This window comes from Micromesistius poutassou (genome assembly GCF_964030765.1).
Source record: "Micromesistius poutassou genome assembly, chromosome: 18".
NCBI lineage: Eukaryota > Metazoa > Chordata > Actinopteri > Gadiformes > Gadidae > Micromesistius > Micromesistius poutassou.
This window is the reverse complement of record NC_140288.1, coordinates 2,442,441-2,464,184: the sequence shown is the minus strand read 5'-3', so window position 1 is coordinate 2,464,184 and position 21,744 is coordinate 2,442,441. Positions and strand designations below refer to the sequence as shown.

The window sequence follows — 21,744 nt, the reverse complement described above, 5'->3', positions numbered from 1 at the left end:
TTAAGCTATGATGTTTCTCTGTGTGTCAAAGAAAACTGTAGCTACTGGAAGAATACAGTTTTTATCGTATTGGAAAATTTGTTATTTCTCTCGACCTCAACAGTGCTTTTCTTGAGCTGTGGAAATCAACGCAACGCAACACTATAAAATTTGATATTTATGTTAAATTCACCAACATCCAGTCAGAATGCACTGACAAAAACCTTCCCGGGAAAACATTCAAGTGTGAATTTCTCAATGTTTGTGTGGATTCAAATAGTTACATCATCACCAGATAACCAAAGGAGCGCTTCATTATTCAAGGTTCAATGGAATACCTGCAAACAAGTTTTCCAAGTTTCAACACTAGTCGAAAAACATTTTCCCACTTACAATCATCGATATTTGGGGGTACTCTTTAGGGTTATCTGTCAAATTTTGAGATTGTTTGAGGCAGAGCGGATTTACCGGATTAATCACAAACCATTTCAATTAGACTATCCGCTTCACGGCTCTCCTCTCCAACCGCCCAATCGTATGCTTTACATCATAAATGCATAAACATTGCAACACGTCGCATATATTATCTCCCTCTCACACACACACACACACACGCACACGCATTCACACTCTCACGCACACACACACTGGCACAGCCAATGGAGAAGAGTGGATGCGGTCAGAGAGCAGCAGGGTTGGGCTGCCATTGGCTGAGATGATGGACGGCGCTGTGAGAGCAACATGGAAGTGGCGGTGATAGATTAAAACGAGGGCTGTTCGCAGCCACGCCGCCGCCCTCCTCCCACGCACGGCCGGAGGCGATGCAAAGGGTTTGGTTGATTAATTTGTCGTCATTTTTATTAACGGGAGGGGTTTATTGATGAGCTGTTTGTGGAAAGCTGAAGGTCATTTTCCCATTCAGATGGGGTGAATTCATGCATGGCGTCACCTACTCAAACGGTGTCACCCTTTTAACATTGAGGAAGTAGGGGCCTAACAGACACATGGACTAATGCCCATGTATGCACACACACACACACACATCCACACACCTGCAAACCCCCACACACCTACACACACACACACACACACACACACACACACACACACACACACACACACACACACACACTTAAACACTGACACACACACGTTATGCCTCTTTGTTGTCTTTTGACAAGCATACACACAAACACCTCCATCTTCTGTAACTCATTTATCATCAATGTACTGAGGAAATTGTTCACTGTCAAACTATTCTCAGTCCTTTGGTTCCTCACGCCTGCCATGTCAAAGCCAGTATGTACTGCAAGCTTGCAAGCTGCAAGCTTCTCTGTAAACATCTCTTTCAGCTTTCTTGTATCAGTATGTGCACTACGGGTTGGTGTGTTTGACTAATGGTCAACATCTATTTTGTAACCAAGACGGTACAAGGTTTATATTTATATTTTACACATGAACATGGTAATATATAGATGAAATCAATAATGTTCTCGCTTCAAATATTCACTGCATAAACTAATATACTACAGGGATTTAGTACAGAAAATACAACAACATAGATGGACAACTGTGAAGATGAACACGGAATAAACGATCGCCCAAACAGCAAATTGAATTTGATCAAGGCTTTTCCACACGACAAATGAAAAAGATCATCGGGGGAAAAAAGCCATCTCAACGTCATGTGCAACGAAAGCCAGAATCGGGGCATGTCATTTTTCCCTGAGAGCACTAATTCACAGGCGTCAACGAGAGGTCAACGATCCGCGCTATTCCCGTCGCCCTGGTCTCCTCCACTGATGCCTCTGATCCCATTGTCCATCAAAGAGACATTGTGGGCTTAATGCAGCTGGACCCTGACTAATGACAGTAAGTAGCCCGGCCGGCTGCACGGCGGCAGCTGAGAACAATGCTTCGGGGTGACATCATGCCAGGCTGGGGTCGGGTGGGGGCGGGCTTCTATTTCAGGTTTCTTCCTTTTATAGTGTGCCACTGGACTGGACTGTGGGCAGGGGGGGGGGGGGCTAATATACCCTATACCCCCCCCCCAACCATCCCTAGACTCTCATATAAAAGCACGGGACCGGGGCAAGGCCTCTCTGTGCTCTGGAACCACCTCTCCTCATACCTCCTCCTGCAACCTTTGAACGGTTCTCCTCCTCCACCCGGTAACTACATCAGCCTCCCTCCCCCCCCCTCCTCCTCCTCCGTCGTCATGGCGCCCAAGAAAGCGGAACCCAAGAAGTTCGAGCCCAAGAAGCCCGAGCCCAAGGCGGCGGCGGCGGCGGCGCCCGCACCCAAGCCCGCCCCCGCGCCGGAACCCGAGCCCGAGCCGCCCAAGGAGCCCGACTTCGACCCCAAGAGCGTCACGCTGGAGTTCAGCGGCGACCAGATCGAGGAGTTCAAGGAGGCCTTCACCCTGTTTGACCGCACGCCCAAGGGCGAGATGAAGATCACGTACGCCCAGTGCGGCGACGTGATGCGCGCCCTGGGCCAGAACCCCACCAACGCCGACGTGCTCAAGGTGCTGGGCAAGCCGCGGCCCGAGGAGATGAGCAGCAAGCTGGTGGACTTTGAGACCTTCCTGCCCATGCTGCAGCACATCTCCCGCTCCAAGGACCAAGGCAACTTTGAGGACTTTGTGGAGGGCCTGCGGGTGTTCGACAAGGAGGGCAACGGCACCATCATGGGGGCGGAGCTGAGGCACGTGCTGGCAACGCTGGGCGAGCGCATGACGGAGGACGAGGTGGACCGGCTGATGGCGGGACAGGAGGACGCCAACGGGTGCATCAACTACGCCTCCTTTGTCAAGCACATCCTCTCCGGGTGAGGCCCCCGGTAAGGGGGGGTGGGAGAGACAGGGGAGACACCCTGTAGGACTGTGATGGAAAGAACGAAAAGCCCCTCTATTCTTGATCCTCGTATCGCTCTTTCTTTCGTTGGTTTGTTCTTTAGGAAGGTGAGCGTTTTTTTCAACGTTGGCCAATATTTTGTCCCCTCAAAACCGGCTTATCCCCGAAGAGAAATGATAAAAATGTTTAAAGAAAAAACGATGCAGAAAAAAGTACACAGAGAGATACCCAATACAATGAAATGCTGCTGGGGATGACAGAAATCGATATGACATGAATAAACAACGTGTAATTACTGAATGCCTCGTACCTCGTTATTTTTAGTCTGACTTTAAGGGAAGAACAACTCACAAACACCACTGCTGTGATGCCGTCGCAATACAATACCAGTTGTTTCTCTCTGGTGTATTTGCTCCGACAAGGAGGGTTGTGTCGGCTTGTTCCTCTGTGAAAATAACATACCTGGGGCAACTGTTTCAATACCAACAAATGTCATGCACTCATTTGAAGCATTGGACGCACACTGCTCTATCTTCATAAAGACTTCCACACCCACTACGTGTGCGGCATAGTAACAAGCATCACATTGCTCAAAGAACTCTGTTTAAGAGCTGCTACATAGTGGAGAACAGAGTTGTTTTCTTAGCTTCTCTTTCTAAATGTATAGGAATTCTACAACCTTAAAGGGGTAGTTCAGGATTTTGGACATCGGGTCTCATTTCCAAGTGTGTGCCAGTGTGTTATTTATCATTGGAGACCGTTTTCAACACTTTTCATTCAGTCCTTCTAGTTGCAGAAATCGCAGGTGCTAGGCTAGCACAACTCGAGGGGAACTGCTAGCCTGCCAATAAAAACAATTTTACCCACTTCAAAGTACACCCGATGCAAACCAATTATAATGCCCAACTATCGATGTAAATGTCTGTGTTGATAGAATAATATTAGAAATAAAACTATCCTTGTATCGCAATGATCACATTACATTTTGGGGGACTATTTTCTCAGCAGCGGCGGAATTTCACTTTGCTCCAGTGTAGCAACCAATTCACTACAGCAGAAGGTAAACAGAGAAGCGCATTCCAGGTAATATCAGTCCGCCGCTGCCGTAGCTTGCTTCCAACGACAGGGATTATAAACTAAATGCAATGCGATGCAAGGGCAAGTTTATTTCTAACACTATTCTATCAACACAGACATTTACATCGATAGTCTGGCATTATAATTGGTTTGCCTCGGGAGTGGGTTTTTATTGGCAGGCTAGCAGTTCCCCTCGACTTGCGCTAGCCTAGCCCCAGCGATTTCTGCAACTAGAAGTACTGAATGAAAAGTGTTGAAAACGGTCTCCAATGATAAATAACACACTGGCTCACTTGGAAATGAGACTCGATGTCCAAAATCCTGAACTACCCCTTTAACACTATTTCCCTTTTCTCTCGAACCATATCTTGCGTGAGACTGCATTCAATTCAATTCAATCTGAACTTTACAATTTAGTGATGACATTTAAATGAATTGAGTGCATCTTTTATTTTGCCCTTTCGTGTATGCATACTCTGTGTTTGTGTGGGTGTGTGCTTTTGAAACAAGGGAGGACAGAGTGGAGAGAGAGGCCTGGATAATACAAATTCTTCCATTAATTAATAAACATAGATTTTAGTATTTTTTTTGGGTAGGCATACAGAACAATATATGAAACTGCCATATTCAAGTCAGTACACGACTTGCAGAATGATAACTTTGAACAGGTTTCATGTCCACACATTTAAACCCACAACTTTAATGTTGTAAAAGTTTGTGTTGTATTTTCGGAAATGCCACGCGCGGCAGGGGGTCGTTTCCAACCGGAGTGTGACGAGAAGCTCAAATCTAGAAGCCTATATTTACATCCGAATGTCGACAACTCTAAACCACCAACTACTGATTGGGTCGCCACGGCTGCCACAAACCGCTCTCTGCAAAGTAAGCCAAAGCAGCAGAGACAGCCAGAGTAAATACTGCGTACCTCCACCTTTGTTTCACCTTTGCCTCGTTTTGGGGAAGAATAATGCGAGGAGGATGCTCAGAGTATTTTCTTAACTCGTGGTATGTCGGGAGCCGGTCGGGAAAAGTTAGTAGCAAAGACTCATCTTGCAAGTAAAATCTTTCCATCTTTAAGGATAGATAATGTCTGCATGGTGCGAATCACCCCTAAAGTCGTACTATGTAATAGCTGCATTTCATGCTATTTCTGAGTTGTCATATTTTCCAGTAAGCTGAAGAATACATAAAAGGTGAGGGCCTCTACTTGCCTTTTCCACCAAAACATGGAAGGCTCTCATACCTCTTCAAACTGCATGCAAAAAGCCAGCACTCTCTGTGACCTCATGTGGTCTGACCACCAGACGCCCCACTTCCTGATACAGCTAACCACTTTAGCAACAAACCAACTGCCAAAGGAGTAGGTCATCACACTTTCATTCATGTTCTGACAAAAGTGGCCACCTTCGCTTGCTGTGTAGATAGAAGCGAAAGATACAGCGGTCCGCAACATTCCAGCTTTCAAAATGTGATTCAGTGTTATTTTGCTGGAAACACATGGACATCGCCAATGACTCAAGGCCATCAAATGACACGTCTATGACCATGATTACTCTGTTTGACTCCCAAGAGTAGACCAACCGTAGAATCAGTACAGCTGGCTCAAACCCTGTGTCAGAGTTTTTGTTTGGTTTTGAGGTGTTCTCTCAAGAGCCTGATTTTCCCCAGTGGCCACGACATGAATATGACTAACAAAACTTATTTTTGCCTTAAAAAGGCAGGAACCAAGGAGGAAGAACCATGTAGAAATACGTGTGTTTACGTGTGTTTTAAATACGTCTTTTTAAAACACTTTGTAAGGTCCTCCAAATTATTCCCACGCATAGATTCTCATCCAGCACTAACACCCACCAACCAGCTAATCAAATATCAACCAAACGTCAAAATGTTAGTATTTCTCTATAGTCCATTCATCTTTAATTTTTTCATACAACAGCAATGCTAGTGCATTGGTGTTTTTAGCTGTTGTTGACTTGTTCTGTACTTAGGGTGCTGTTCTTAAACATCAGTGCTGTGGGCCAATGGCTTTCATGTAAAGAGCTACACAATCGCTAGGCTGAGAAAGGGTCATGAATTTAAATCTAACTGAAGTCAGGTCTATCAACTATCAAAGTCATTTCTATTCTCTTACTTCCTAGGAGCTGTGTCAGTCAGTTAAAAGTCCCGGAGCCGAAAAGAATAGGAAAATGAAGGAGAATAAATATTGAGTATTTGACGAATAATTTGACAAAGCAATATGGTCCAACATATTCAGAAGTCCTACCCTCTTCCCTTGCCAAAACACACATTTGCAGACATTGCAGGGTGAGATGAGTGTGTGGGAAGGAGGTTTCTAATTCGCAAACCATACATTCAGTGAGCTGCAGGAACAACAATAATTGCTAGAGCTACTTGAGAACCCATAGCATTTTTCAATCACAGCAGTTGTCTGGGCTCAGAGAAGGCTAAGATGGTGTCCCATGAGGATAAGTGCATGCTGAACTGAGCAGACATGTATCACATTGAGCTCACTCGAGTGGGCTCTGTCTATGAATGGGGTCCCGAACAATACGCTAGTTATCAATGGATGTAAGACTAAGAGCATCATTTCCTCCTCCAGCCATACGTTAAGATTGGATTACAAATCAGCAAACGATCCAATCCGACAAAGAAAAAAAAAACCCTTTCTCTATATTGTTTAGATAATTTACTATTCTGGACGTATTGTATTGTTGAAATTGTGGCTAAGATGGCAAAGAGAAATTGACTTAATTAGATCATGAGTTTGGATTACCTACTGCTATGAAAGAGGTTGCAAAGTCGCTACCAATGTCACCTGGACTATTGTGCTGCTATCTGGTCATCTGCCTCAAAACAAAGGGAATAAACCGCATTACAAAACAGCTAACAGTGAGCTTGGCAATTGACTACCCTAGAGGAGTTTATATGCCCAACGCACATTCTCCCCTTTCATGGTCAAATACGGCAAAAATATCTCTGACCTGTTCGTATCGCCTATTCATTTAGCCTTTTGACAATATTTGATATTGGTTGGAAATTGGTTTCTCCCCACTGCTTAACGATATGGACGTGCTAAGGATGTGGATTTTGGAGTGCAATAAAAAAACGAAACGAAATGTCAACTGATCACGTAGAGATACAGACTCTCTCAATCATGTTACTGAAGCCGCTGGATAAACGTAATCACTTTTCCTTCGTCTAATATAGGGCAGGACCTAGTGTTCCACGGATCAAAGGAATAATGGAGATACACACTCCCCTTTGAGACTAATTCCCTCCCTGGAGGTTGTGTGTGTGTGTGTGTGTGTGTGTGTGTGTGTGTGTGTGTGTGCTGAAATCGTCCAGTGGATATACACTGTCACAGGTTCATTGTTGTAGCTATCCATCACCGTTGCCCCCAGGTGCATCACCACTCCTCGATGCCAAAGGAAACAGTATAGCACCAACTCAATGTGGGCCACATGTGTTTTCGATTGTTAATCAACCTTTAATATTTGGGGGATTTTAAATGGTATGATGACCTTTTCTGTTCAATTACTGGTGTTGTCGATGCATTTCAGTACATGTTGTTGTACAGGTACTGTGAAATAAATAATTAAATAACTTGCAGTCACTCCCTATCAAGGGTGTTCATATTAATCAAGTCTGTTGTGATTAAACCTGCATTAAAGGTTTTTTCTGTCTTTTGTTTCTTCGGGCAGCGACTCACAAGCACATTGGGCCGAATGGACCGCTAATCTCATAATGTCAGTGTGATCGAGTGTCGTCTAAATCATATGTTGCTGCTTAATGTTCCGTGGGTAAAAAAGATTCTTCCCTCTCGCTCTTAGGACGTGAGTTCCCTTGCACACGGTGGCATCACATTAACATTTCCCAACATTGAACGAGACAGCAATCAGCACATGATGCATAATTAATGTATTTTATCTAAAAATCTTGTGTATGAATTGCAGGGAAATGTGTCAGTATCTTGAGTCCTAGCAAAAAAATTATCTTAGTTTCACTGTAAAATGAAGTGGTAAATACAGATAAACACAGATCACACGTCTCATGTGACTCATCTGAAAACCACTGGGCTCGATCCCCCAATGCGTGATCCCTGAATGACCAAAATTGTGTGAGAGATGCATCTATGTCTTCTGACCCAAATGCACTTTAAAACGAGCATCCCCAAGCAACTGAACATGCAAATGATTCAGAAGTATAGGCCTTTATGGTACTGCTTCTAATGTGAGAATGACTCCTGCCTGATGTAAAAAGATATTGAGCAGCCTCGTAATCAGGCCGGCCTGGCCCCACTCAGGCCAATCCAATCACAAAGCTTACATTTTTTACGGTTCCGCTGCCTGCATATGTATACATACAGTGTATGGCCCTATTGTACGCGTTAGCCAACTATCAATAGAACCATCAATACCTATGATTGGTCTTGGACAGGCAAATTAGGCCCGACAGATTTTCCTTTTCTGTGGGCCCACCCACGCACTACATCTGGCTAACCTAGCGTATTGACTGGGAGAAGTTTGTGTTTATACAGCACTTTTCTGTTGTGTAGAGTCTATACATGTTTGATGCTTTTCCGTTGTTTTAGTCCCGTCCACATTGTGCACTCGTCTCAGTGTGTCCCGCCTTAACACATTGGAGGGACCCCAGGCCTGCATTGCGCAGGATCATTATTTAACGTTATAATATACAAATGAGCTGGGAGAGAAGAGTTTTATTATGCAGTTTGGTACAATTACACCCCAAAGCAATACTTTCACCTACTGACCACAGACATGTTATCAAAGACTTAACCACCCTCTTTTAATTTTGCTTCAAAGGACACATTAGGTTTTAGTTTTTAACCATGCTGCGCAATGAAAGTCAACAGAGCTCTTGATGTATTAATGAATATGTATTAAGGCGCTGCTGTGCTCATCTCGGCAAGTGCTAGATTGTGCAATGTAGGGCTGTAGTCAACCATATACAATCTTGGTCGACTGAAATGTGAGCAACTCTACGGCCAACCGATTTGTCGATGGGGAAAAAAATACAATCACGTGATTGTTCTTGGTCTGAGTTTCTATAAGTTTAGTTTAGAGCGAAGTAAATGTTCAGTAAATTACGACTAGCAGTCTTCCTTATGTTGGGCGAGTTCAAAGTTGCGAAAAAACAGGGTGTTCTGACCTCTTGTACGTAAGTCATATAGTCCATCAAACCATATATTATTAAAACAGAAACTACGAAGCCCTAAATATTAATCCTAGTCATAATTAAGGTTATGACTATATAGCCTATCACTAAAAAAGAAAACACATCAGTCTGCATGTGTCCCTCCTGCCCCTCGAAAATAATGGACTAAGAAGTGCTGTTTTTCTTTAGAAAGTAACAGTGATTGCATGACTATAATTATGTGTGTTACTGATTTTAGAAAGCTCAATTGCCTTTCTAATTTTACATTGACCTGGAAATATACCTGGGCTCCATCCATCATGGGAGTCAAATCTCTACGGTGGAAATTGATTTGTAGTATGACAATTCATTATCCATTGTATGTTTTGGAAAGTTTGTGAATCATTCATTATGTGATTCTTTGGAAACACAGACACATTGGCTAATCAATTTATATGAACTGAAATTTATATTGATATCAATTTTTTTACGGCCATAGCTTATTTTTTTCTGCATACTATTAAAATGTGTTATTTGGAAAATAACAAACCAGAACAGTTCGTAAATTGACTAGACAATCCCAGATTATACTATTCCATCGGGGGGAAAGAGTCCTATTAAGTTACCATTATTTGATGGTGTATTCCCAGACTCCCAGGGGAAGGGGGGTGAAGCGGAGAACGAGCTGACGCAACTACATTTTCAGGGTGTAAAACTTTATTTTGGCATAATTTGAGGACACATCAATTCATTCCCAAGTTATCCTGAGTATGCTGGTGAAGAACTAGTACTAGCAAGGGGATACAATGGATATTCTACACAATGGGGAAAAAGAACATTAAGATCCCACCAAAGCCATAAATACAGAAGGAAAGCCTTGAGGCCAGAGACGTCCATGTAAGCATTATGTCATTGATGATGATGAACCTTTAACGTAAGGTAAGGTAATTAAAAAATATATAAATACTGTATAACACATGAAAAGTTGTTCTACTGTCATGTTCATGACCGTGGCGCTGTTGCTATGCAGATATGCTCTCATGTCTGATGTACATACTTACACAAGCAAAATTATAAAAAAAACGGAACAAACAGTGGTTAAATGCTACACACTCACTTTGCAGGATCTTCGTGAACACTAAACTAGCAAACTCACTAAACTCACGCACACACGCACACACACACACACACACACACACACACACAGTAATGTTTCTATTCTCTGCACTTGGCTAAGAAAGACTCGGTGCAATTACTGGCGTCAATGATGATGGCGCGCGGAGCGAGAAGCAGATAAATGTGGGTTTGACTGCCGTCGCAGCCCAGCGCTCCCCGCATTGTTGGCGTTCTCATCTGCAGACTGATGACTTTGCAAAGCTCAATTAATGGACCGTCTGTAACACAGACTTGTTCAAGTCACGAGCAGACAATCCACAACGCCGTTTCTTTTCTGTGCTTACCGTTTAATGTGCCAATCTAAGATCCCCTCACCTCTGCTACACGCGGGTTATGTTTTATGGGGAATGATATTGATTGATTGAGACGTGTTACACAGATGATATTCCTTTAGGGCCCGATTACTTTAAGGATTTGTTTTTGTGTTTATCCGGAGCTGCAATTTTTAACTGCCTGGGTCTGTTTTCAGACTTAATCCCTGATGAATCTGAATTTCATATTATCTTGAGTTAAATAACTGAAAAAACCTTTTGTGTGAACACAATTGAATATGTCTTCAATAAGAGATGGAAGATGGCCCTTTTCCCTCTTGTATATCAGACTAATGTCTACCATGGGGGCCCAAGCACAAAATGAATCATTTCACATTTAATTTCCCCACTGCTAGAAATACATTGATTATAAAGTTGTCTTGTGTTGTCCCATCCACACCCCTACTTCATGGGGCAGACTGCAGCTGATCTCCGAGTAAATTGCAATTCACACACGTAAACAAGGGTGAAAGTCTTTTCATCTCAGTTCATTTCAGCATGCTGGCCATGCAGTGTGCATAGGAATGTTCTGGAAACATGCACTTGATTGAATGAAAACCTCGGCTGAACTCCTGAGACTTCTTGTTTACCGCTGTGCAAGTCCATTACGTCATATTCAGAAGTGAACTGCCAGCCTTGTTGCTCCTAGCAACAGGCCACAGCTTGGCATTGTGTTTCAAGAGACGGCACGGGGAACCAATGCCATTTTCAGAAGGAAATAAAATAAAAAAAGGTCCTGCAGCTTTGTAGGGTTCCACCAGTGTTGTAACAGTGCATTCACACCTCACAAATCACAGTTATTAAGATATGAATTTCATACACAAACCTATTGGTGTAGAAGACACCAATGCACACTGGTTACCGCAACGTATAAGACAGTCCTTCATGTGTGATTCAAAAGCTAGGTGTGCTACTTATTAAGGTCACCTCAATCTGCTGCACAGTCTCAAGCAGACTCCCCCCATAATCAAACACCAGTCCATATCCATAATGTCTTCAGCCGCTTCCCATGTGGCATTCAAAATGCCTCCCCGCTGTTTCAGATCATTAATTTTCAGCTCACAAAGCAGGGAATGTCACTGCTACCGACCAAAACCCCTTCACTCACGTCACATTTGTACTGCACTAAACCACATTCAGGTGGGTATAGGGACATGCATAGGACGACCACTGACACTGTGGTCAGTGTAGTCCACAATAGCCTTTCAAATCACAGAGAGAACATGCCTTTGTGATCCCACTCACCTTCCATGTTGTCATGGAAACCCCAGCCACTCCAACTCCAATGATACACACACACGAGTGTGTGGTCCCTGTGTGCCTTGGATATTGCAATAGCCAGCAGCAGAGAGAGAGGCGTAAAGTTCATATAACCGGCTCAAACAAAGTTACCGCTCTAAACATGTTAGCGCCAGCCAGCTGGAGTGGTGTGCCCCCAAAAGGATGTTCAAGTTATTGTTTTTTATTTATTTCTGCTTTACTCTAATACAGAGATTGTGGCCACAAATCTGATCACGAGAGGTCACTGGAGATGTATTTTTTTTATGAGAGGGGGCAGAGTGGTGGGCAGACACTCTAAATCATTTTAGCGAACAAACACTGGCGTTGGTTGGATTCCTGCACATTCGTTCGGCTGAATGCCCTGCACCCCTCCCTCTTCTAAATCTCGTTCGCACCCCTGTTCCACATTACAAGGAGGGCCCCTGGGCAACACCAGACTGCATGTGCCAAATGCCAGAGCTAAGACGTTAAAGACGCTGCAATTATGCCGGGTTGTTTTTTTCTTCATAGAGAGGGTGGGGTGGGGGTGGGGGTGCTTGTCTATTTATATAAGGCGTGCCCTCCTGTTGTCAGCCCTCACCGACACGTTCTAATTGCTCGGCAGACGTGTCGAAGTACGAACAGTGCCGCAGCCGACAGCTTCAGCGAGCATACAGGGGGATATGTCTGGGATCATGTGTCCGGGTACCCACCCTGTCCTCCCGCTGAAAGGGCTCTGACCCTGCCAAGAGGTCCGTGTGGACGTGTCTCTGGTCGTACCCCTCCCCCTCCCTACTGTACTGTACTGTATTGAGACACTTAGACCTCCCGGACCACCGCTTACAGCTCCAAGGAGTCCACGGGGATGTGTCTTTGGACGTGGGTCTGTGTACTCCGCACCCTCCCTACTTTATTAAGGCCCTGTCCCATTTCTCCCCCCCTTAAAACTTCCACTTGGTTTGGAGTGCCCTCAACAGTAAATCTTCCACTTAGTTTTAAGCCTGCATCGGACCTCACTACGTTTTGAGGGTTGATTATAAGGGCAAAATAGCACTCCCCCTTAGCTCCCTACAGTAATGGGACACCCTACCCCTACACGAGAACGAGCAAAATCTAGGGTTAGAGCAAAAATCTAGGGTTAGGGGAGGTATTGGGACGGGGCCTTAGACTCCCAGACCACCACCACTTACAGCTTCTGAAGGGCTGTGACCTCACCGACAGGTCTACGGGAATGTGTCGCTGAACATGGGTCCGTGTACTCCCTACTGTATTAAGACATTTAGGCCCCGTCCACAAGGGGCGAAAATGATCCGTTTTCCTTTGATGCGTTTCAGAAATATCTCCGTAAAGACGGACTCGTTACGAAAACGCATAAAGCCGTAGAAACGTTGTAGTACATATCCAAGGCCACTGTGTGGTGCTGGTTCTCCACAAAAAAAAGTGGAGCGCATCAAACCTGCGCACATCGAGCCTGCGTGCTGTATACAAACATACAGTCGAGAAGGGGAAAGCAGTTGTTAAACCTTTTAGATTGAGCAGAAATGCTTTTTAATGTACAGTTAGTAATTCAATTTATCAAGGGGCTGTATTTAAAGCTACAAAAATAATACAAAAAAAAAATCAACGCAACCCCCCCACCAGTCCCTAGCTGGTGGGGGGGGGGGCGATGACGTCATCGTTTGCGTTTCAGGCACCCACACGGATCCTAACACGAAACCGCATAGGTCAGTTTTTATCTGAATCCACCTGGTTTCAGTAAAGTGTGTTTTCGGGCACCGGATCCGCCGTATCCGTCTGGACGGGTACGGCCCAAACGCACAAGACTTATGCGGTTTCACCAAAAAATCAGCTCTGTGTGGACGGGGCCTTAGACACTTCCCCCCCCACCCCCAAATCCCCCCTCCCCCCTTTACGCACTTGAGAGCCATCTTCTAACATGGACCGATCAGCTCTAGGTATTCACATCCTTCCAGAATCTTGAGGGTTGGGAGGGTGAGAGACTATGCTTGAAATGTCTCCAGTGACGTTTGGCAGAAAGCACTGTATCTGTTAAGGGGAGGAGGCTTCCTGTGTAGAGCACAGCAGAACCACAGCAGAGCCACGGAGGACACAGAACAAACAAACACAACGCTGGCTGTGTCGCTCGGTGGAGAGGGTTAGAGGGCCTCTCATCACATGGCGGGAAAAGAAGAGGCCTTCCTCACTTGGATCCGGGGAGAGTCTTTCCGTCAGGACTGAAGTGATGACGGTCCACCCATAAATGGGAAGGGCGCCCAAGCGGGGAAACGGTAGAGGCCAGGGCAGTGTCATATACTGTCTCCTCACACTCCAATGAAAGAAAAGGTTGATGGGTTTGTGTGTGTGTGTGTGTGTGTGTGTGTGTGTGTGTGTGTGTGTATGTTTGTGTGTGTTTCAGTGACAACAACAACAACATGTGACTCTGCAATGTTTTTCCAGGCATTTCTTAACCTCCGCCGACACAGGACGGTTCTGAGCGGGCGACAGGGGAGATAAGCCCTGCCGCCTCTCCTCTCTCTACCGAAGGGGAAGGTAATCTTCAATTACGCCCGCTTCAGGTGTGGGACTGGCACCTCCGGTTCTGTGCGGAAAATAGTGAGTTCAACTCCCCAGACAGCTTTTGACACTGAGGTTTAGAAGAGGAAAGGCCGGTATTAGGCTGCCAGTAGCCCCTGGCTGTTTATCAAGAGGACAAGCAGTTGACGAGTCTCAGTATGCATGGTATTTTTCGATGGTTTCCAGTTACAATGCTATTCTGCTCTACCCCCATGAACTCCCCCATGAACTACCTCGCTAACGAAGGTGAGCTGAGATTGACCCTTATTCAGAAGTGTTAATGCAATGTTTCAGATATGCCTTTTATTTGTGAGCTTATATGAATGAGCCAGCAAATATGTACTTTTATTGTGCAGGTCTACCTTTTAGAATTGATTCTAAAAGTGAGATTGAAGGATGTATTTGTAATCAGAATCAAAGTAAGAGTAAATCGAATTAATCCAATTCATGTCAAAATTCAGAAATCATTCAATTATTATTATTTTTATTCATACAAAAGAAATGTGGTAAGAAAATGCATGTTTACAGATTTGTTTGCAAATGGTCCAGGATCAATGACGATACCATTAGGGCATTTGATAAACTCTTCTCTCCATATTAGCAGTCGAACACAATCCTCCAGATTACCCCCCTGAATTCCCAGTGATACTGCCCCTCTTGGCAGCCAGAACGCTCCCTTTTTTTTCCCCTCCTGATGGTGTCCTTCCAGAAACCGAACCAAGCCTTGCAAATTGCCAGTGGAAGTTCGTCTGTGGTTGGAAGTCTCCATGGCGAGAGTGTCCATGGTCACTGGAGCACAACATGCATTTAATTCACCGCTAATAATGTGGATGTCCATTAGGTGCCGGTGGTCTCTGTACTCCAGTCAAACTCTGGGCCAATTAGGTGTTAATCATACAGAAAACGGCCATTCTACTGCTTCTCCCCCCTGGATAGTATGTGGGTGTGCACTGAATGGGCAGACAATACTTGGTTATTAGGATGAGCTATTGTTTTGCAGATTTCTGGGGATCTGAATCTATCTGTAGTCCCCCCCCCCCCCCCCCCTCCTCCCAGTCGGAACCAAAACCAAAAACACTTCAAACTGCGTTGAGGGAGGAAGTGCATCTATTGGATCTATGGATTGATTTCCTCTACAATGGTGTGTGTGTGTGTGTCTGTGTGTGTGTGTGTGAGAGAGAGAATCCAATAAGGCAGGCAAACACGTCCACAATGCAACACAGTATCTGAATCTGTTTGCGGTGTGTGCCTCGAACACAAACACAAACACTGTTAGTTTGAGAAAAGATCCCGGGGAATCAATGTCTTTGTTGTTCCTCAAGCAGTATTGGACTGCATGTTGTTGTATGTTTGCCGCAGACAGCCACTGTTGTGTACCGTCTCCTCTGCTCTGATACTGTAGACGTTGAACATTGGGACATGGCAAAAATCTGCCACCTGTGCTGATGAGTCATGTTGCTTACATTCATACAGAATGAAGTTGCATCTGAAACGTAGTCCCTCCGCCCTCCGCACACCAGCATTACAAACAGCCTGCGCTCGTGGAGCTAAGAGAGGTTTGTGATCATCACAGGATTATAGTTATTGTGGCAGAGTATTGGAAACAACACATCACCCAAAGAAAGGTTGAAACCCATTGAAACATTATAAATGCATTACATTATAAAACACTCAAGCACACAAGATGTTTTTTGCGCAACACATATTTATGAGCCTAGTCAATATAATGTGTTAAAGTATAGGACAGTAAATATTTTCATTTGAAGGCCAGTGTGGAGACATGGACACAAAGTATTGAAATATGTGTATTATCCATGAAAGCAACTTCTCACTTGTCCATGTTGCTGGGCTGCTTCTGTCCCACAGTGTCCTATTCAACAGGGCTTCATACAAAATTGGGTTGTACTCTAATTTTATGGAAATTGTTTCACAGCCCACTCGTGCTAAAAGGTCACTACTGTGATATATTTGTAACTCTGGTCTTAACCCTGAACATATTCAGGGTGTCTGTGCCTCATCATAAAGCAGTGTTATTCAATGTGATTCTCGTGGTCTCATTCCCGCCATCTATTGCTTCTATGGTTACCTTCCTGTCTGCTCCTCTCTTACTAATTCTTATGTCAACTAACAATTTTCTAGCACATAGCGACATGCAATATGCATCCAGTAGCATCCCTGCAAGACCACTACCGTATGCATATTTACAAGATTGGAAGAGATCTGTATCTGCATGACACCTAAATCTCTGATGTTAGTATTAATTTGACAGTTGGTACAGAAAACAACATCAAACAAGCTAATAGTTTGATGTGATTCTAAACATATCGCCAGTTTTAGACCTATGCACAACACACACAGAAATGCACTTATACATTTAACAAATGACCTGCTTTCAACATCTGAGGGGACACTGAAGACCTAAGTGCACTCCACAGCATTTTTTGGTTTGTGAGTATCTGTTGAAAATACCCTTTTGAGTCACATCATGTACAACTCAATTATATGTGGTGAACCACAATGCACTATATTATAGCTTCCATTTTATTGTTAGTCGTATTGAAACAGTGTGAAGGCACACATACCATATTAGCTGTCCCAACATTGTCTGAAGAACAAAACAGAATCTAGATTCATATTCTTCTGTCCCTTAGTTAGCAAATACAACCCCATCCTTCCGGGCAATAGCCATATGCATCTCTCTCGCCTTCTTCTTCTTCTTCTTCTTCTTCTTCTTACATGTTATGAATGTAAACACCGCAATCATGGCCTCCCTCCATTGGCTTCCCATTAAGTGTACAATAAATACAAAATAAATGAAAAGATGTCAGGTCTGGCGTCAAGCGACATCAGACACGTAGACCTCTATGAAGACACGGTGAATCCCCTGTGAGGGGTTATGGTGCTGCTGAGAACCCACAGTTTTTTGTTTTTTTTTGTAGCCGAAAGAGATGGAGCACATGTGCGACTAGATAGCGCGGGAGGCAAGTGCCGGGGAGAGAGCTGGCATCAGTAGCGATCGATGAGCCATTCAGACCAGGAGTGAGGAAACGTTGAAGCGTGAGTTGGTGATTGAGTGCCACTGGAGGGAAAACGCTGCGTGCTTCACCCTGCACTGCTTGAGGGTTTTGGATTGCACCGACTTTCGTACCGGTTTTCCCAGAGTGGCGGCATCGGCGCCCGGGCACGTACCAGGAGGAAAGCCGGGCCATGATTCACTCGTTGAATAGGGTTATGGAGCAATCGGCCAGTACGTTGATTAGTCTGATAACTGAAAGGCTTCTGTGACTATAGACCGCTTTGGTGTTAGTACACTCAAATTGCTGCTATTCTGCTACTTATTTCTACATCTTTTTACTTTTACTTATTTTATCGTCGACTTGTGTTGTTGCTGCTCTGTGACTGTTGAGGAACCAAGCCTAGAATTTTTATTCTTGCGTACTTATGATAAGATGCAGTAAAATAAACTCTGAATCTGAAATTCACTAGGGGGAGGAGTTTTTAGAGTGATGAATTCATAGACTGCTCAACACCAATGTGCACTGAAAAAGCTTGTCGAAAAATACACAAGCGCTGAACGAATCGTGCTGCTGTATCATCTGAATTTAAGTAGGCCTATCGCTCTACACTTATGCTGTGTAGAGTTTGAGAGATCGCAATTGTGCTGATATTGCTTTTTGCTTTCTATCAACATCCTCTGTTTCAAAACTTCTGAGAAAAAAACAAAGCAGCCTTTTCTACATTCAAGCCATGATACTCAATCTGGGAATCAGCAAACAAAACAATATTCCTCAAACTTAAAAGCCATGTTTGTATTTCTTTGAGGAAACGCCTGCAAGGATATTTATTCTTTCCTAGGGATCATCTTCTCTCATCACCCGCTCTTTAAACATATCCTTCAATCGTTCCCTTCACACCTTTAATATATGTTCTGCCGTCGGTCGGTCTCTCATCCGATGATTCTGATTTGAATGTTAATGTTGTTTCCAGCTTTTGTGGAAATATAAATCATAACTATAATACACAATTATAAACCTTACATTAACCTTGTTTATATAATTACTAGTCAATCTAAAAAGGAACTGTTTACATTCTCCTTGGACCTTCAGAGTTCAGATTTGCATTCCCACTGGAGCCACTGAGTCTGATACTGAGGCCAGGCCAATCGACTGACTTCTTTGTTGTGTGGATTTGTTTAACTATTGCAGCCCTGTCTCACAGACTTGCAGACATGTCCACTTTCACCATAGTGTATTGCAAATTAACTTGGCCTCTCCCGCCAATCCTAAATGTTCAGAATGGTCACTCCCACTTACCTTTGTTATCTGTATACTCCCTACCCACAATGCAAACGTTTCCCTATAAGAATCTTGTTCACCCATTGTCTCAATGAATGTATCTTTGGTTTTCTTTCTTTAACTTTGCTGCCTGTACTTTCCCATGATCATGCTCTAATATTAAATCAAATATTTCGCTGGCCGACGTGTCCTAAAAAGAAGTTTCTCTTCATCACCAGCTTTGGTGTTATCCTAGGCTTATGCTTCGAGGACACCTTTGTAGCTTTGAGTTTTAAGAGTTTTCTCACACTGATTAGTTAGTCAAGTCTCTCTCTCTCTCTCTCTCTCTCTCTCTCTCTCTCTCTCTCTCTCTCTCTCTCTCTCTCTCTCTCTCTCTCTCTCTCGCTCCAATTATGCTGAGCCAGAAGCATGACAGGAAATTAAGAAAATCAAATCTGCCTTTTAAATCATTTAACAGATTCACACGTGTTCCACTTTCAGTATTTTTGTAATGTACGTGTCATCCTGGTAGGGTTTCATGCTCAGAGATGCCTCCAGATAGGCTCAAACCCACCCACCTTTCCAACTTATAAAACTGACTGTGCTAAAGTGCTCGGCTCAAGTCAGTCCTTTACCATTCTGCCCCACTAAGAAGAAGAAGAAATATCATAACAAGGATCATCATGGGTGTTGCATGTGCTTCTGTGCACTTAAGTGGCGCCAACATTAAAGACTATGCACTTCTGAAGAGCAGCACTTCTAAGTCAATGGGGATAGTGGGGAGAATATTACGGGAATAAAGCTTTCCGACAGGGCCCCTAATTCTTCCGTGAGATGCCGATTCCGACGTCGCCGTATCAGCCCCGACCACAAACAAGGGGCGCGCGCGCTAAAGGGAACGAATTATTGGGGAATTAATTCTCCCGGCGTCTGAGAAATGAGTTGCCATCAAGGGACGGTTTCATCACAAACCCCCCCTGGCATCGGCGATGCTGTCGCCCTTGGCAACCGTTAGCGGCCCGACAGGCGCACACACACACATCTGCTTGGGTAGCCATATGCCGTCCTCGTCGCCTTCATTCCCTTTTTTTTTCTTCCCTTCTTCAAGCGTTTTATCTGGAAATATTTATAAACCCATGATGTGGGAGCCGAGAGGCACGTTACGCACACTGCCACTGGAAGGTGTGGGCACCACAGATGCTAGCATCATCAAATGACTGGCAAGGCACTGCGGCGGCGGCGCTCCTGAACGGCAGCCTATTCATCCATCTTCCCCACTTCCCCGGCCCCGCTCTGAAGCAGGACATTGAGATGCAAGGGAGAGACGCCAGTTTTCGGGGGTTCTTTTTTTTTTTTTTTTTGATCTCTGAGAGATGCTGCCCAGTGATATTCTAAGATGCTTGATTATTTTTTTTCTTCCCTCCTCAAGTCATTAGTGTTAATGGGGGGATTGGTTTTGTTGAAAAGAAGTAGATGGATAAAATAATTGAGAGACGGATCCAAGTAAACCGAGCAAATGGCCTGTGTTTGTTCTTGGATATTGACTCTTGGTCATTTGGATAAAGAGTACATTTGGTAAAAAAAATACAAACATAACACTGGTGCAACCCCTTAATATTATTCTCAAAATTGGCACATTAAGTTATAACATAATACTATGAACAAAAGTAACATAATACTATCTATAATACTATCTAACTAATACTAACTATTTACATGGTAATCTCTTTCTGTAATCATTGTCAACATTTGACCAGTCGAAAATAAGTGCATGTACTGAAGTACATGGCGGTAGACATATTATTCACCGCTTCAGTACTCACCTCGCCTCTGTAGGTTCAACCGGAATAGTAAATTAACAAATCCATAATCAATAATAACAATGGCATGCTAATAATAAATGCTGTAGAAATGGCGGGGAAGGGAAAATGGACCTTGGGGGGCGAAAATTGACCTTTTTATCCGGTAAGAAGCTTGCCCAATCTAAGCGCTAGCAAAGGAGAGTAGCAGACGTATGTGTGGAGCCGCGGCTAACACTCAATGTTCTTCAAGACGAGTGGGCCGCAGGGTCACCATTCCACTTATGTCCGAGAGTGATGCCGAATAAATTGTGCGACTGAACCAGGGATCCTCTTTGTCCCCTGTGATTCTGACCTGAAGCGCTGTCTTGTCAGTCTTGTTTTTTCTCCTTTCTTTCTTTTTTTTTTTTAAAAACGGTATTAAATGCAATGGGACTTTTAAAGGTCTTTTTAGAGGTTACTCTTACTCTCTCTCTAGCCTGGTGAGACCTTCCCGATATTGGCCGAGGTCACGTTTTTGTTTCTCTCTGCAGATCGATATTCGTTGCCGAAACGCAAACGTGAATATCTGGACGAAGAGTCTCACAAGGCTGTTGCTCTTCATTTCTGGACTGACTAATGGGTGGGTGATACTTTCAACTGTATTCTCCTCTCCCGGTTGTCTTTGAAAGAGTAGAGTTGTGGTTGCACTGACATGTGCTCACCCTCGCTGAAATGTGGATCTAAGTGTTACTGGGGGAGTGAATGAGAAAAGGTTGCAACTCAACCAACACGATATATTTCATTATTGATTGGGGCTGGTAATTATTCTCAAACTTTTTACTAAAGTCATCCGCAATCGATCTATATTACTGCGAAGGGAATGTGGAGGAATTCAGCTCCTCAGTGAGATCACAGCATTACATAACAAAATATGTGTGATGAGATGAGAAGTTATGTGTATATTGATTTATAGTTGGTGGATTTAGTTTTTTTTTTTTTACATATTCTTCTTACATACTTATTACTTGTTATTAGTTACAATTATATATTTTTTGTTTTACATATATTTTTTGTGTTGTCAGTCTGTCTGTGATATTGTCCCCATGACTATCTGCTCCATACTGTATGTTCAGTAGGACATTACAAAAACATGAATAAAGTAAAAAGCAGTTTGAAACCAAGGTCCTGTTTTAATGGTACTTCATTGTACAGGGGGTATGATATGAAGGGTCTACATATCATTTAACAGTGGTGGCTACGTGGTTCTGTTTTTTGGATTGAGGTTTTATATATTTTTACTGGC

At 43.8% G+C, this 21,744-nt stretch overlaps 1 protein-coding gene across 1 annotated transcript; it reads left to right on the top strand.

Annotated features, from left to right (window-relative positions):
- Positions 1-2,103: 2,103 nt before the first annotated feature.
- LOC311362852 (myosin light polypeptide 6) lies at positions 2,104-3,130 on the top strand. The gene has a single exon (XM_084482739.1). It carries the CDS (start codon positions 2,198-2,200, stop codon positions 2,810-2,812), a length of 615 nt encoding a protein of 204 aa, XP_084338865.1. The 5' UTR covers positions 2,104-2,197; the 3' UTR covers positions 2,813-3,130.
- Positions 3,131-21,744: the final 18,614 nt, after the last annotated feature.

What these genes read in the sequence shown, in the direction of transcription:
- LOC311362852 (XM_084482739.1), top strand. Translation starts at nt 2,198, where the DNA reads ATGGCGCCCAAGAAAGCGGAACCCAAGAAGTTCGAGCCCAAGAAGCCC.